Source organism: Heteronotia binoei, chromosome 15, assembly GCF_032191835.1.
Source record: "Heteronotia binoei isolate CCM8104 ecotype False Entrance Well chromosome 15, APGP_CSIRO_Hbin_v1, whole genome shotgun sequence".
Classification (NCBI taxonomy): domain Eukaryota; kingdom Metazoa; phylum Chordata; class Lepidosauria; order Squamata; family Gekkonidae; genus Heteronotia; species Heteronotia binoei.
Window position 1 is genome coordinate 42,970,322 of NC_083237.1, and position 17,967 is coordinate 42,988,288.

The following is a 17,967-nucleotide window of genomic DNA, read 5'->3' on the forward strand; positions in this document are numbered from 1 at the left end:
CTTCAAGGGTAAGCAAAACATCATCTGCGAACGCTTGTGTTTTATAAATTTCTTTTTTCACTTTAACTCCCGTGATCTCCTGATCTTCTCTTATCACATTTAAGAAAGGTTCTAATGATAATATGAAGAGCAAAGGAGAAAGCGGACAGCCTTGCCTCGTGCCTTGTTCTATTCTTATCTGTTTTGAAACGGATCCATTAATATTAATCCTTGCTTTTTGGTTAGTATATATAGTCTTTATTACTTTCACAAATCCATCTCCACATCCAATTGAATTTAAGGTCTTTAAGATAAATTTCCAATTTACATTATCAAATGCTTTTTCAGCATCCAAAGTAAACGCTGCAAATTGTTTTTCTGGATGCTCTTTATAGTATTCCAACACATTCAGTATAATTCTTAAATTTTGTCTCATCACTCTTCCGGGAATGAAGCCTGTCTGATCTTCTTCTATAATATCTGGTATAATTTTTTTCAATCTGTTTGACAAAATAGTCACATAAATTTTGTAATCTATGTTTAGTAAGGAAATTGGTCTATAATTTCTTATTTCTGTTGAGTCTGATCCTTCTTTATGAATTAATGATATTAATGCTTCCTTCCCCAGTCACCTCCGCTGCATGGCCGCGCAGCTATGGCTAACGCCTTGGCGTCCTAACGTAATAGTGTATTATTGCCATACACTACACTCCTCCCCCCCTGGTTAATGTACAAAATCCTGTAGGTAGGCAGGAGCCCGGCGCTCCCGGGTTGATCGCCTAGGGGCTGCTTGTGGTGTTGGAGCGGCTTCCGTAGCGGGAGTCTCCCCCGGGAGTGACGCCTCTGGTGGCTGTGGGACTGGTTCCGCTGGGTGCTCTGGTTCCACTGGGTGCCCTGGTTCTGCCGGTCCCGGGGAATTGTGTGCGGCCAGGATCGGCTCTGGTGCGGCCGCTTCCAGCCGGCCCGTGGTTGGCTTATCCCTGGGCCTCGCTTCCACTGCCTCTGTGGGTTCCTCCGGCAGGGTGCGGCGGTGCACCTGATCAATGTGCCGTCTTAGAATCTGGCCCCCCTCCGTTGACACATCATAATGGCGGGACCCTACTACGCGCAGCACTCACCCCGCAACCCATTCCGGGCCCTTCGCGTAGTTCCTGGCGAACAACGGATCCCACGCAAAGAAACCCCTGGCTGCATCCCTGATCTCGGGGGACCCGCAGACGTCCGAGGCTCTGTCAGGGTGCATCCTGTCCAACCTTGTGGTGAGCTTGCGCCCCATGAGGAGCTCCGCCGGGCTAACCCCCGTGACTGGGTTGGGGATTACCCTGTTATCAAACAGGAAGGCGGCTAGCTGGTGGTCCCAATCGCCCTGCACGATCCGACCCAGGGCCTCCTTAGTGGTGCGCACCATGCGCTCCGCCTGGCCGTTGGTGGCCGGGTGGAATGGGGCGGACCGTATGTGTTTGATTAGGTACCTCTGGAGGAACGCCTGGAATTCCCCAGAGGTAAAAGCCGTCCTGTTATCTGACACTATTGTGTCTGGGATGCCATGTGTGCTCCGGGTTCTGCGCAGTGCTCTGATTGTGGCTGCCGAGGAGGTGGACGCTACTGGAATGACCTCCAGCCACTTGGTGTAGGCATCCACCACAATCAAGAATATCTGACCCTGGAAGGGGCCCGCGACGTCTATGTGCAGCCTCGACCATGGTTTTCGGTTGGTTTCCCATCTTGTGGTGGGGGCGCTGGGCAGTTTGGGTTGAGATTCCTGGCACACGCTACACCTCCGAACCCAGTTCTCTATCTCCTCGTCCATCCCCGGCCACCAGACATAGCTCCGCGCTAGGGCTTTCATTCTTACTATTCCTGGGTGGGTTTCGTGCGGGAGGGGAACCACCACCCTGCTTCCCCACAAGAGGCACCTTTTGTGAGCGGCGAGTTCCTCCCTCCTTATGGCTTGAACTCTTCCCCCATCTTCCCATCCGGCCACCCCCTAACCACCCAGTCGAGAACCCTCACCAGTGTTTTATTCTTCGCCATGGCTTTTGCAACCTCAGCCGCGTGTAGGAGCTGTTCCGGGAGTGTTTCGACTAACATAACATGGTGGGCCGGGGCTGGGTTTGGGTCCAGGGCGGGTAGTGGCAAACAGCTGAGCGTGTTCGCGTGGCCCATTGCCTTGCTGGGCCAGTGGACCAAGGTGTACGTGTATGAGTTAAGGAATTGGTTCCACCTCAACACGCACTGCGATAGGATTTGTGGGGTTTGGTGGTCCGGGGCTAACAGACCCAAGAGTGGCTTGTGGTCTGTGGCTATGGTGAACCTCCTCCCATACAAATAATCATTGAACTTGTGGACCCCCGCTACGATTGCCAGAGCCTCTTTGTCTATTTGAGCGTAATTACGCTCCGCCGGTGTTAGTGTTCGGGAGTAATACGCCACAGGAACCTCCCTCCCGTCCGGGAGTTGGTGCCCCAGGACTGCGCCCACCCCATATGGCAAAACATCGCAAGCCAGGATCACAGGGAGGCTCTCGTCAAAATGGTGGAGCACTGCGTTTGAGACAAGGATGTCTTTCACTGCCTGGAACGCGGCGGCTTGTCGCTTGCCCCATTCCCAAGGGGCTTGTTTGTCCAGCAGCCGGTGGAGTGGTTCCGCGTTGGCTGCTTTATGGGGCAGGAACGAATGATAGAAGTTGAGCAATCCTAGGAAGCTTTGTAGCTCCGCCTTGCATGTGGGGGCCGGGGCTTGCACGATGGCTCGGGTCTTGTCCTCCGTTGGGTGGATTCCCGCGGCGTCCACGGCGAACCCCAGAAATTCCACCCGCGGCACCCCTAGCAAGCATTTCTCCCTCTTGACCTTAAGCCCCGCCGCTTGGAACTGGCAGAGTACGTCTCTTAGGCGGTTGCTGAACTCCTCTGGGTCCGGGGCGGCGATTAAAACATCGTCGAAAAATGGTTGAACTCCGGGGATCCCTTTGAGAAGAGAGTCCATTATGCTCTGGAAAATCCCCGAAGCTACACTGACCCCAAACTGCAGCCTCCTCACCCTGAAGGCCCCCCTGTGGGTCACTATTGCCTGGGCTTCGGCCGTTTTGGCGTCTACTGGGAGCTGTTGGTAGGCTTGAGCCAGATCCAGCTTCCCGAATATCTTGGACCCAGCTAAGGCCACCAATACGTGGCTGACCACCGGTATGGGGTAGGGATTGTCCTGTAATGCCTTGTTTATTGTGCACGTAGTCTGCACATATCCGCACCTCCCCGTTGGGCTTCATAGGGGTCACTATGGGAGTTTCCCAGGTGGCATAATCAACTGGTTCCAGGACCCCTTGGGCTGTGAGGCGGTCCAGTTCTGCCTCGATTTTGGGTTTCAAGGCGAACGGGACCCGCCTAGCCTTAAGCCGAATCGGTCTGACTGTGGGGTCCAGCGGTAGGGAGATGGCTGGCCCTTTGTAGCTCCCCAGGGACCCATCAAACACGCCAGGGAACTCGCGGCATACCTCCCCGAACCCCCTGGCGCTTGACCACCAGGATGTCCAGTGGTCCCCGGAAAGCCCCTCTCTCCACTTGCACCCGGGCCCACCCCACGATGTGCACCGGGTTTTTTTGAAAGTCCCGCAGGATAAAGTCCGCTGGCCTCAGTTGGAGCCGGTGGCGGGGGCACAGTTTCCTCAGGGTTTCCTCCACAATTATGGAAATAGAGGAACCCGAGTCCACTTCCATGATGCATGGTGCCCCTTCGATGAGGACCACCATTTTGACCTTGTCGGGGGTGGCGAGGGGCAAGTTCAGTACCTGTAGACTGGTGGATGCTGTCGTGTGGGTCTCCGCTGACTCGTGATGAGTGGTCGGTCTCCTGCGGCTGGACTTGGCTTGGCAAGCCCGCGCGATGTGGCCAGTCTTCCCGCAGCTCCGGCAGTCCCAGTTCCGGTACTGGCAGTCCCTTCGTTCGTGGGGGTCGCCGCAGCTGGTGCACTTCATTGTGGGCGGCCTCTCCGACGTCCGGGGTTGCGGTGGCGCTCGGGTGGTTGCCCCGGCGGGGTGGCGCAGCTGGCACGCTTCTCCTTCTTCCTGTCGGTCGGGGTCCAGCTCCTCTTGATGGACCGTGTCGGCTCTCGCCTTGGGGAAGGTCCTCGTGGTCCTTTCGAATGCCACGGCTTCACTGAAGGCGATCTGGAGGGTGAGCTCTTCCTTCGTGAAGAGCTTCTGTTGGAGCCTCTCGTCTCCTAGGCCCCACGTGAATCGGTCCGCCAGGGTCTCCTCCAGCTGTGCGAAGCTGCAGTTGCCTGCAATCTGGCGGAGGGCCGCCAGGTAGTCAGCGGCCGATTCCCCTACTGCCTGGTCCCTCTGGTGGAAGAGGAAACGGTGGGCCACTCTTGAGGGTTGAGGCAAGAAGTGGCTGGTGAGGAGTCTGACGATTTCCTCGTAGGACTTCTCCGTGATTCTTGCGGGAGCCGAGAGACCCTTGGCGATCTCGAACGTGGCCGCCCCGCAGACGCTCAGGAGAACGTCCCTCTTCATACTGTCCTCTGTAATTTGGTTGGCCCTCAGGTAGCACTCAACCCATTCCAAGTAGGACTCCCAGCCCTCTGGATTCAAGGGGTTGAACGCCTCAACGTGACCGGTGGTTCCGCTCTGGCTAGCCATGGTGGCTGTGGCGGCGGCGGTCATTGCCTGTGGGCTGCCCTTGAGTCTCCGATGTAGGCCGGTTACACGGCTAGCATCCCACCTTCGTCGCCACTGTAATGTACCGAAGCTGGAGACGATGATAGGGCAACATGCTTTATTGGTGGCACATCACAAGAAAAAGAACACGCGGGCCGGGTCCCACTTATATACATCACCCGGAACCACCTCCCAGGCCGGCCAGTCCAATCCCGGCCAGTTAAACTTCCCGCCACTGATGGTGATAGGCTGAGTACTTCGCGCACTGCGCGGAGTCGCCTGGGGCTTCCCCAGTCACCTCCGCTGCATGGCCGCGCAGCTATGGCTAATGCCTTGGCGTCCTAACGTAATAACGTAATAGTGTATTATTGCCATACACTACAGTCTTAAAGGTACACTTGACTCCTGCTTTGTTCAACTGCTTCAACTGCTTTCCCCAATTTCAGCTGGGGAATTGCTGAAAACTTTTGCATTCGTGTGAAGGGCTGAAGATGAAGGTGATTGTGGCTGATTGATTAGAGTGGCTGTGTTGCCCACCCTCTTTGCATTATTAAGCTGTGCCTTGCCAGAGACGGAGCACATTGCAGAGACCTTGGCAGCTGGGGAATTGCTGAAAACTTTTGAGTTCGTGTGAAGGGCTGAAGGTGAAGGTGATTGTGGCTGATTGATTAGAGTGGCTGTGTTGCCCACCCTCTTTGCATTATTAAGTTGTGCCTTGCCAGAGGCGGCAGCAGAAGGGCGAGAGCTAAAGGGCTCTTGGCCTGTGGCTCCTAGCCTGGGGACTGTGTAAGAACCAGGAACCCAGACTCCTTGTGTTCCCAATAAGGTAAGTAGACTCTCCACATAAACAAACATGGTTTAAAAGGAGACTGCATATTTTTAAAAAGCTATCATGAAGGTAGAATGCCAGCAGGGGGATGGGAGCTTTCCAGTGTTTTGCATTGAGTGTCACATGTATGACTATCTGCCCACAGGACAGAAGTCTTGGGTGTGTGCTCGATGCAAGAAGCTCCTGGTCCTCAGGGAACAAGTTCGTACCCTTGAAGCTGAGGTGACTGACCTGAAGAAGCAGAGACAGTCAGTTAGGCACTTGCAGAAGACTCTCGGGGACGTGTTAGTTGAGCCCCGCTCTGAACGTTGCAGCCCCGTTGCTGCCAGGGAGCCTGAGGGTTGAGAGGGAACAGGGCACCGGGCTGAGGATAAGGGGAATGTGCCCTCAGAAGGGACCTCTTCTTCGGTTGGTGAGCGGGTATCCGTTCGTGCCAAGGAACCATCCCTGGGCGGGGAGAGAGGGAGGGTCTTGGTAGTTGGTGATTCGATCCTTAGGCAAGTAGAAAGCTGGGTGGCAAAACCGCGTATTGATCGTATGGTGACTTGCCTGCCTGGTGCGAAGAAAGCGGACATTACGCGTGTAGTAGATAGGCTGATAGACAGTGCTGGGGAGGAACTGGTAGTCTTGGTGCATGTTGGCACCAGCGATGTGGGGAAATGCAGTTGTGAGGTCCTGGAGAAAAAATTTAGGCTGCTTGGTGGGAGACTTAAGGCCAGGACCGCCAAGGTAGCCTTCTCGGAAGTGCTACCTGTTCCACATGCAGGGCTGGAGAGACAGGCACAAATTAGAAGTCTCAATGTGTGTATGAGACAATGGTGCAAGGAGGAAGGGTTTAAGTTTGTTAGGCACAGGTCTGCTTTCTGGAACAAGCGGGAGCTGTACAAAAAAGACTGTCTCCACTTGTCCCTGGATGGAACCAGGCTGCTGCCGCTTAAAATCAAAAACTTTTAAACTAAATCTAGGGGGAAAGCCAACAGGAGATTAAATGTCTCTGGTTCGGGAAGACTCATCCCAAAGAGATGAAGGGTTAGCTGATACTGTTCTACGGGGTAATGGAATAGAGTTGTCCACTGAGACGGTGACAAACAAAATGGACTGCCTGCCAGAGTCTCCAGGCGGCAGGAAGAAGGTGGCGGGCCTAGCTTTCCTGGGAAATTATAGATGTTTGTACGCAAATGCTAGAAGTCTTCGAAGTAAAATTGGTGAGTTGGAATGTTTAGTGTTGGGGGAAAACATAGACATTGTGGGAATTTCAGAAACTTGATGGAATGAGGAGAATCAGTGGGACACGGTGATTCCTGGATATAAGTTATACCAGAAGGATAAGGAGGGAAGAGTTGGAGGTGGGGTGGCTCTGTATGTCAGAGAGGATATACGGTCCAGTAAGACTGAGGTCAGAGAATTGGACTCCCTTATAGAAATGCTGGATATAAGTTATACCGGAAGGATAGGGAGGGAAGGGGTGGAGGTGGGGTGGCTCTGTATGTCAGAGAGGGTATACTGTCCAGTAAGACTGAGGAAAGAGAATTAGACTCCCTTATAGAAATCTTTGAGTTGAAATAGAGGGCCCAAAAGGAAATTTAACTATGGGAGTTTGTTATCGCCCACCAAATCAAAAGACAGAGGACGACTATAATATGATGGAAGGCTTAAAGATGGTGGCTAGATGAAAAAACTTTGTTGTCATAGGTGATTTTAACTACCCTCAGATTGATTGGGTCAATATGTGTTCTGGTCGAGAGAAAGAGACTGAGTTTCTAGACGCTCTCAATGGCTGTGCTATGGAGCAGATGGTCACAGAACCTACCAGGGGTGGGGCGATCCTGGATTTGGTCCTAAGTAATGCCCAAGACCTGGTGAGAGATGTAAAAGTGATCGCGCCGCTTGGGAGCAGTGACCATAATGTTATTGATTTCACTATTTGTATAAATAGGGAGTTGCCCCAAAAGACGGGCACAAGACGTTTAACTTAAAAAGGGGTAAATTCTCTGAGATGCTGAGGCATGTGAAGAGGAAATGCTTCTTTGTACGCAAATGCTAGAAGTCTTCGAAGTAAAATTGATGAGTTGGAATGTTTAGTGTTAGGGGAAAACATAGACATTGTGGGAATTTCAGAAACTTGGTGGAATGAGGAGAATCAGTGGGACACGGTGATTCCTGGATATAAGTTATACCGGAAGGATAGGGAGGGAAGGTTGGAGGTGGAGTGGCTCTGTACGTCAGAGAGGGCATACGGTCCAGTAAGACTGAGGTCAGAGAATTAGACTCCCTTATAGAAATGCTTTGGGTTGAAATAGAGGGCCCAAAAGGCAATTTAACTATGGGATTTTGTTATCGCCCACCAAATCAAAAGACAGAGGACGACTATAATATGATGGAAGGCTTAAAGATGGTGGCTAGATGAAAAAACTGTGTCATCATAGGTGATTTTAACTACTCGCAGATTGATTGGGTCAATATGTGTTCTGGTCGAGAGAAAGAGACTGAGTTTCTAGACGCTCTCAATGGCTGTGCTATGGAGCAGATGGCCACAGAACCTACCAGGGGTGGGGCGATCCTGGATTTGGTCCTAAGTAATGCCCAAGACCTGGTGAGAGATGTAAAAGTGATCGCACCGCTTGGGAGCAGTGACCATAACGTTATTGATTTCACTATTTGTATAAATAGGGAGTTGCCCCAAAAGACCGGCACAAGACGTTTAACTTTAAAAGGGGTAAATTCTCTGAGATTCTCTGAGATGCTGAGGCATGTGAGGAGAAATGCTTCTTTGTACGCAAATGTTAGAAGTCTTTGAAGTAAAATTGATGAGTTGGAATGTTTAGTGTTGGGGGAAAACATAGACATTGTGGGAATTTCAGAAACTTGATGGAATGAGGAGAATCAGTGGGACACGGTGATTCCTGGATATAAGTTATACCAGAAGGATAGGAAGGGAAGAGTTGGAGGTGGGGTGGCTCTGTATGTCAGAGAGGGCATATGGTCCAGTAAGACAGAGGTCAGAGAATTGGACTCCCTTATAGAAATGCTTTGAGTTGAAATAGAGGGCCCAAAAGGCAATTTAACTATGGGAGTTTGTTATCACCCACCAAATCAAAAGACAGAGGACGACTATAATATGATGGAAGGCTTAAAGATGGTGGCTAGTCAAAAAAACTTTGTCGTCATAGGTGATTTTAACTACCCGCAGTTTGATTGGGTCAATATGTGTTCTGATCGAGAGAAAGAGACTGAGTTTCTAGAAGCTCTCAATGACTGTGCTATGGAGCAGATAGTCACATAACCTACCAGGGATGGGGCGATCCTGGATTTGGTCCTAAGTAGTGCCCAAGACCTGAGAGATGTAAAAGTGATCACACCGCTTGGGAGCAGTGACCATAACGTTATTGATTTCACTATTTGTATAAATAGGGAGTTGCCCCGAAAGACATTTAACTTTAAAAGGGGTAAATTCTCTGAGATGCGGAGGCATGTGAAGAGGAAACTGAAAGGAAAGGTAAATACAGTCAAACCACTTTTTTTGGAAGGGGGGTTGAAAGACCTGAGTCAGATTGAGGTGACAAAAGAGGAGGTCCTACAACTGATGTACGAAATAAAAACTAATAAGTCACCAGTTCCGGATGGCATACATCCAAGAGTTCTGAAAGAACTCAAAGTTGAACTTGTGGCTCTCCTGACAAAAATATGTAATCTTTCATTCAAATCTGACCAAGAGAGAGATCTTGGGGTCGTGGTAGATAACTCACTGAAAATGTCAAGACAGTGTGCGATTGCAATAAAAAAGGCCAATGCCATGCTGGGAATTATTAGGAAGGGAATTGAAAACAAATCAGCCAGTATCATAATGCCCCTGTATAAATCGATGGTGCGGTCTCATTTGGAATACTGTGTACAATTCTGGTCACCGCACCTCAAAAAGGATATTATAGCATTGGAAAAAGTCCAGAAAAGGGCAATTAGAATGATTAAAGGGTTGGAACATTTTTCCTATGAAGAAAGGTTAAAACCCTTGGGGCTCTTTAGCTTGGAGAAACGTCGACTGCAGGGTGACATGATAGAGGTTTACAAGATTATGCATGGGATGGAGAAAGTAGAGAAAGAAGTACTTTTCTCCCTTTCTCACAATACAAGAATTCGTGGGCATTCAATGAAATTGTTGAGCAGTCAGGTTAAAAAGGATAGAAGGAAGTACTTCTTCACCCAAAGGGTGATTAACATGTGGAATTTACTGCCACAGGAGGTGGTGGCGGCTACAAGCATAGCCAGCTTCAAGAGGGGGTTAGATAAAAATATGGAACAGAGGTCCATCAGTGGCTATTAGCCACAGTGTGTGTGTATGTGTGTGTGTGTGTGTGTGTGTATGTATGTATGTATATTTATGTATATATATTGACCACTGTGTGACACAGAGTTTTGGACTGGATGGGCCATTGGCCTGATCCAACATGGCTTCTCTTATGTTCTTATTGAAAAATTCAGTGCTGTGGCATGTTAGAGCCACATCTCATTCTGGAGAGTCTGTCACTGCTTCCCACCCCCAGTTTGGGAATAGGGTACCTCACAACTGATTGTCTGGGACTGGGAGGTGGACAAAAAGTGGTGATACTGAAAGGATATAGATACAGAAAGTACTATCCACCAAAGTGCATTCTTTGCCTGTTCAGTCACTTGGTCCCTTGCCACTGAGAATGGATGCACCACACAGGAAAAAGGGGGAAAGCAATCCCTAAGCTATTGAATGCCTGAGAGGAGAAAAATCTGGCCTCCTCCAGTTCCAGGCAGCGAAGTCTGAGGGGCTTTTAGCAGAATATTTAAAATGTAATTTTTGTGGAAGGGGGATTTATAAATGAAATAGGACTGAACATTTGTCAGAATATACAGTTTTCACTGTGTGGTTTATTGGATTACCTTGGTAGTGTAGTCGTTGGGGTGTCAAACCAATTTGTTATGAGTGCCAAATCTAAGATAAATGAGACTTTGTCAGGCCTGGCCATGTGTGTCATAAAACATGATGCCAGGTAGCGGAGATATGAACTTTATAAAGCACACAAACTCAGTTAAAGATTATTTTTTTACTTAAAATAAAAACATGCTTAAAACATCAGTACTCTTGCAATATTTCATTTGTTTAATGGTCTCTGATAACTGACACCACTTGCTCTGAATTATCGCATCAAAATCTTGAGTATGCTGTTCAGATGTGTGTCTGTAAGCTGAAGACCAATTTTTGACTTATTGACATGCACAACAGAAATCTCATGGTCAATGTTCTGAGCCCAGGACCCAGGGAAAACATGAAATGGGTAGGCATTGCAAGCTTTTGTACATAAGTTGCTTCATGTGCTGATCAAGAACATGTGAAGGCATGCCAGAATGTGGATAGCCCAAGCAAGCCCATTTTCATCAGATCTCAGAAATCTGGCGAGCACTTGGATAGGAGACCCCCTTGGAATTAGGGGTGTGCAGTAAAAAAACATTGGGAGCAAAGATATTCTGGGGGCTGAATCTGACTTGTCACAAACAGTATGGAAGAGGAGGAGGAGGAGGAAGAAGATGACGACAACAACATTGGATTTATATTCTGCCCTCCACTCTGAATCTAAGAGTCTCAGAGCGGCTCACAATCTCCTTTATCTTCCTCCCCCACAACAAACATCCTGTGAGGTAGGTGGGGCTGAGAGAGCTCTTCCAGAATCTGCCCTTTCAAGGACAATCTCTGTGAGAGCTATGGCTGACCCAAAGTCATTTCAGCAGCTGCAAGTGGAAGAGTGGAGAATCAAACCCAGTTCTCCCAGATAAATGTCTGCACACTTAACCATTACACCAAACTTGCACCAAATCACTACACCAAACTGGAAGACAGCTAATAGAATACATGTGCAGACCTGTTGTTTAAATGGGCAAAATAGCAAGACCCAAATGTGCTTGCAGTGCAGCCCTCCAAACCATTTTTCATTGGTCACAGGAATGCAAGCATCATTCTACCCAGGGAGATGTTGAACTCTCCCCAGCTGCGACTGAGTGGATTGAAAATTTAGATACTTGTATATGGGGGGGGGGGGATTGCTCAGTCTGTCTGTATATTCATTTTATCAATTTGGTTATGCATTTTATATTATTATATGCTTTCTATGTGTCATTCTGCCATACACTAAATGATAATAGCCCATTGCTTCTTGGAGGATTAGACAAAAAAAACCCAAAACCATATAGATAGAATTAGCCCAAGATTGTGGCTTCTCTTCAAAGCACAAAAAATGTGTGTGTGTGGAGAGGTGTATTTCCTCATTATAAAAACAAGGCATCTCATGCACCTTCACTCCTCCACTGTTCATGTAAATCAACCGCTCTAAGTTGTGGAGCATCTGTTCTGCCTGTGAAAGTTCAATCCCCAGGATTACCTAGTAAAAGATCAGATAGGAGGTGAAGTGAAAGACCTCCAGCTGAGAGACCCTGGAGAGTCACAGTGAAGAGTAGACAACATGGACCTTGGTCTGCCAAGGGTCTAACTCCCATCTAAGGCTGCTTCAAGTGTTTACTTATGTATAAACCAGTGTTTCACCATTTTGATAGGGCACACAATCCACAATTCAATTTTTTCTATCCCACCCCAACGGGAACCCAAAACAGCTTACATCATCCTCCTCTCTTCCATTTTATCCTTACAACAACCCTGTGTTCAGCTCAACTGAGAGTGTGTAAGTGACCCAAAGTCACCCAGCAGGCTTCCAAGGCACAGGTGGGGATTTGAACGTGGATTTCCCAGATCCCAGTCTGACCCTTTAGCCACTGCATCATGCTGGCTCTCCCTGGTCAAGTTTCAGCACATTTAAGGGCTTGTGAGTTGTGCCAAATGCCACCCAAACCTGCACAGTAAAACCAAGGCCTGGGCTGCAGAAATCATCCAACATGTTGGCTTGCTGGAAGCTGTAGGGTTCAATCAAGTTGCTAGAGCATTTTCCATGCAACATGCCTGACATGTTGACATCACTGCTGGGTGATTCATCCTCGTTCGGTTGCTTCCTTCATGGCTGGTTGTCTCCTTTATTCTTCAAGGCAACAGATTACAGTATTGCATGTGAGAAATATTAAAAACTGCAAAGCCTCATCAACCTTTGTTCTTTCTGTACAATGCACTTTCATCCAGCCTCAATGAAAAGTTATCACTAGTTTTTATAGATCTCTCGGTACCTGTAACAGGTATTCTTGCTGTGCACTAGGCCTAACTGTTAATCTGCATTGCCTCTTATTTTGCCTGTGCACAATTAGGAAATGAGACCGGTGGGGGGGTGGCAAGTCTTAAATTCTCCCTCATGCAGTACCAACACGCAAGAGTGCTGGACTAGGATTTGAGAGACAGGTTCAAATCTTGCTGAGTGACCTTGCGTCAATCACATCCTCTCAGCCTAACCTCCCTCACAGGGTTGTTGTGAGGAGAAAATGGAGGAGAGGAGAATGACAAACGCTGCTTTGGGGAGAAAGGCGGGGTATAAATGAAGTATGTGGTGCAGAGTGTCTTGATCTGTTTTTTGTTTCCCACAAGGAGGAGGGTTGATTTTATACCTCACTACCTAAAAGAGTCTCAGAGCAGATTACAATCACCTAACCTTCCTCTCCCTACAACAGACACACTATGAGGTAGGTGGAGCAGAAAGAACTCTGAGAGCTGTGACTGACCCAAGGCCACCAAGCTAGCTGCATGTGGAGGAATGAGGAATCAAACCCAGTTCACCAGATTACAGTCTGCCACTCTTAATCGCTGCACAAAACTGGCTCTCTTGACCCCTTCTCTCTTGGTGGGAAGAAAAAACACAGATCAAGATACTCTTCTGCCACATAGGGTTTGCCAATATCTACTGATGGTATACCCCTACTACTACGGGATCCTGTTATATTATCCAGATCCTTTTATTGGAATATCCAAATACTTTGATGGATAAGATCCAGGACTTTCCTTCCTAAATAAAAGTGCAGTCCTAAAATGACTAAAAAGCCCCCTCATTACTATGCAAAAACTTGTAATCCTAAAAGACATCTTCAAGTCTTCTTCATATGAAGTCATTCTGAAGCCCACTCAACATCTGCTCTGCATACCTTTTCATGAATCCTTTCGATAGCCACCTTGACCCAAGGTACCTCAGGGTCCAGACAGACCTCTTTCCCATCTGTGGTGGTGGCTCTGTTAGAGAACACAAAGAAATGCAACTAGATAAGCAAAGGGCTCAGCTGCTCCCAAAAGCAACAAGAAAAGGAAGCACAGAAGCCAGGCCCCACTTACATGACTTCGGTGTTGGCACAGTGAGGTCCCGCAGGGTAGAGATTTAGTCGGGCAAGGAGTTTTATGGGGATCCTGCCTGAAAACAACTCAACACACTGGCAGCGCAGTTCCCCGGATAGGGATACAGCTGTGAAAGAAAAGAACAGCTACCTCAGTGAGTGCCTAATCCAAACCTCCGTTTTTCCAAAACATAAAGCCTTGAGAACCTGCTGACATAGCTAAGAGCCCCAGAAGAGTTCCGAGTAGGGTTGCCAATCCCCAGGTGGGGGCAGGGGATCCCCCGGTTTGGAGGCCCTTCCCCCGCTTCAGGGTCGTCAGAAAGCGGGGGGGGGGGAGGGGAGGGAAATGTCTGCTGGGAACTCTGCTATTCCCTATGGAGATTTATTCCCATAGAAAATCATGGAGAATTGATCCGTGGGTATCTGGGGCTCTGGGGGGGCTGTTTTGGGGGGTAGAGGCACCAAATTTTCAGTATAGCATCTAGTGCCTCTCCCCAAAATACCCCCCCCCCAAGTTTCAAAAAGATTGGACCGGGTTGTCCAATTCTATGAGCCCCAAAAGAAGGTGCCCCTATCCTTCATTATTTCCTATGGAAGGAAGGCATTGAAAAGGTGTGCCGTCCTTTTAAATGTGATGGCCAGAACTCCCTTCGGAGTTCAATTATGCTTGTCACAGCCTTGATCTTGGCTCCACCCCTAATGTCTCCTGGCTCCACCCCCAAAGTCCCCAGATATTTCTTGAATTGGACTTGGCAACCCTAGTTCCGAGGAAGTCATTCTATGCTAATCAATGCAGCATTATAACTTTCTAATGATTGCAATTCAAATCAAGAAAAATTAAGGGGATTTTCCCTTTCAATACAGCCCTCCCCATTCAGCTCCAGAATGCTGCTAAACATTTGGACTTTCCCCTTGAGATTCCTCCAATGTAAATCTCTTCTTCCTTTGACATGTCACATTTGTTAGTCAATTGAAGAGTGTCTCAGGTTTCGTCTTTTATGAGTATGGCACATAATCAACCTGTGCTGCGCCAGCTACATAGGCTTCCAGTGGAGTACCCAGCCAAATTCAAGATCTTTGTTTTGAGCTTTAAGGCCTTGAACAATCTGAGACCAACATATCCGTGGGACCGCCTCCTCTGGTATGTCCCCAAGAGAGCTTTACATTCTGCAGAAAACAACCTGCTGGTGATCCCTAGACCCAAAGATGTCCAGCTATCCTCGACCAGGGCAAGAGCCTTTGCAGTCCTAGACCTAACATGGTGGAATTCTGTCTCTAATACCACTAGGGCCCTGTGGGATCTTATGCAATTGCTCAGGGCCTGTAAGCCAGAGATGTTCCACCAAGCTATCTGTTGAAGACAGCAATTACTTCCTACAGAGGGTTGCTTTTTTTTAGAAAAAGCCCAGGAGCAACTCATTTGCATATTAGGCCACACCCCTGATACCAAGTCAGCCAGAACTGTGTTCCTGTGCATTCCTGCTAAAAAAAAAAGCCCTGACTTCCTACTGTGGCTGACACTGTCTCCTTTCTCCCTCCCCCTAATTCTGATCTTGTGCTTCCTCCCCCCCCTGCCCAGAAAGTGGCCAAACAGTCCAGAATCAGGATGTAATTTCTAGGGTGCCATTTTGGACTTCTTTTTAACCTGTCTTCTTTAACTTTTTATTTTAATTTTATTATATTGGAATGTTTTGTACACTTGCTTTATGGCTCTGCCTTTTTGATGTATATTGTCCAGAGCCCAGCAGAAGCTGGGATAGGGCAATTACAACAGCAGCAACAACAACAACAATAACAATATTTTGAAAAGTTTCCAAAAATTTAATGCGAGCTGGAGCACAAACCAGGAACCTTGCGTTAAAATCACAGCTGCCAGTGAGCGATGCGCTTATAAGAATGTGCAAAGTGAACTTCTCTCACTACCATACAACTCCAACTAGTCCACACACATCTCAAATTCTGAACCCAGGGCTATGTGGCTAAGCTTGGCAACATCGTTTTAAGGAAATAATTTTTGCCCGCCTCCTCCAGCAGCCTGTAATAAGCAACTGTATAATTTAAAGAGTGTTTTCTAGTAAAGGCTAGTACAGGACTAACCATGAAGCACACTGGGTGACCTTGGGCCAGTCAGTGTCTCTCAGCCAAGCCTACCTCACAGGGTTGCTGTCAGGATAAAAAAAATGAAGAGAGGAGAGAGCAAACTATAGATGTCTCCCTGAGTTTTCTGGATGAAGAATGAGATAAAAAATTAAATAACCAAATAGTGATTTTGTGTTCTAGGTTCTCTACAGAGATAGCCAACTGTATCTCTGATTCTACAGGTATCATCAGAATGAGGTGTGCAGTCCAAAAAAACAAGTACCCACAAATAACAGATTCCTCAACCCCAACAGGGAGTTTTCTTAAGAAGTTCTCCAGAGAACATAAACCAGTTCCGATTGCCACTACTAAATCCTCCCATCATTTGAAAGTACTAAACGCCTATATGGGGTTTAAAATTAGATGCTGAAAAATGATGGACACCAGCCAACACAAAGGATGTACTTTTGGTTCTCCTGATTTGAATGGGACTTAAAGGAACCTTACCTTGGCAGGATCTCAAAACAGTTACTGATTCTCAGAACCAAAATACATATGACATGGGGAGGGGGGGGAGTGTTCCTTCCAAAAAAAGACAGTGCTGCAAACACCACTCAGGGGGATCAGGGCCACAGCACTAGGGAAAGAGAGGGATTTTTTCACGCCTTGTCCTGTTTCCTCGCACACACTCCCTACACTTTCCTTGGTCTCTTCTAGGTCAAAGGGAGGAAGGTTTCTTCAGTCTCTGACTCTCACCTCGGCTTTGCAAGATGGTCCCAGTCAACAGAGAGAAGAAGAGGATCAGGGACACTTGATGGCACAAGCTTATCATCTTGGCTTCCTCTGGTGCAGGGTGCAGCAGCCTGCTCTGAATGCCTCCAATCCGCCTTGAGGCTTTTTAAATCTGCCAGAGGCCAGGTTCTGTGGGGCAATTCCGGACAGAAGTCACACCCAACCCAGGGACTCAAGACATGTGGCATTCAATCCCCACCCCGTTGGGTTTTCCTCACATGTGTGAGGACATAAGGAAGGATGAGAGAGTCAGGAGCCCTTGGCCAGAACCAAAAAGGAAGTAGTCACAGGTGTGGAAGCTAGAACTGCTGAAAACAGGCCCATGGCCATGGGGCTGCATTTGGGTGCAGTGCCCCACCACAGATTCTGTCATGTCTGCTAGAATAGGAGAGACAGTGAGTGAAGCGGGGGGGGGGGGGGAACCCTTTTGTAGGTAAAAGCTCTTTTCATTTCCCTGCTAGCTGTCAGCTTCTAGATGGAGGTCTGAACTGACCATTTCATTCTCTCTCGCCAGGGAGATTACTAGCATTTCTAAAGTGCTATTAGGCTGAAGAGGAACTGACTAGCTGGAGGTGTGAACTGACCATTTCCTTGTCTATGGCCAAAGAGGTCATTTGCATTCCTAAAGCATTGTTGGATGAGGCTGGAGAGTGTTCTATGCTAAAAGAGAAAAACTTTTTTCAAAATTAAGGTGACAGTTCTGAACAATCCAAACCTCCAAAATTGTAAGTAGAACACATTTCTCCAAAAGTAAAGTTAACATGAAGTTTCCTATAAATGTTGGTTTGAGAGCCCTTACCTGAAATACATATGTGTTGGATGCTCAGTCAAAACAAAAAGCCATTCTACACATGACTTGGGTTCACCACTGAGAGTAGGGCTGCAAGAGCCATCACCAGTGACTAGAAAAAGATACCTCCTCACACACTTGCATACCCTTGCACATTAGATTGTAATGAACATAAGAAGCATCCGGGATCAGACCAGTGGTCCATCTTTGCCAGCACTGTTAAGCACATTAGCCAACCAATTGTCTGTTGGAGGACCAACAAATTGGGCATAAAGGTTTCCTGCCTCTCTAGGGGGGGGGGGGTGTTCCTTTTCATCTAGGGATGCCAGTCTCCAGGTGAGAAATGGAGATCCCCAAGAATTTCAGAACATCTCCAGACTACAGAGATTAGTTCCCTTGGGGAAAATTGATTCTTTGGAAGGTGGACTCTATGGCATTGTATCCCAGTGAGGTCCCTGTCCTCTCTCTCCATCCCCAAAACTCCAGAAGTTTCCCAACCTGATTCTAGCAACCCAATTTCCATCCTTATGACTAGTGATCATTAATGGACCTCCCTCTGCTGAATC

The 17,967-nt window shown here is 48.1% G+C and overlaps 2 protein-coding genes across 2 annotated transcripts in view; both read right to left on the reverse strand.

Annotated features, from left to right (window-relative positions):
* LOC132584143 (alveolar macrophage chemotactic factor-like) overlaps positions 1 to 17,967 on the reverse strand; it is a 32,075-nt gene that overhangs the window by 5,228 nt on the left and 8,880 nt on the right. The gene's annotated exons all lie outside the window — the stretch shown is intronic.
* LOC132584550 (alveolar macrophage chemotactic factor-like) lies at positions 2,547 to 16,651 on the reverse strand. Its single transcript, XM_060256455.1, has 4 exons — positions 16,576 to 16,651; positions 13,742 to 13,868; positions 13,558 to 13,642; positions 2,547 to 2,636 (listed from the first exon to the last, which is right to left on the reverse strand). The coding sequence occupies exons 1-4, from the start codon at positions 16,649 to 16,651 to the stop codon at positions 2,547 to 2,549; spliced, it is 378 nt and encodes a 125-aa protein (XP_060112438.1).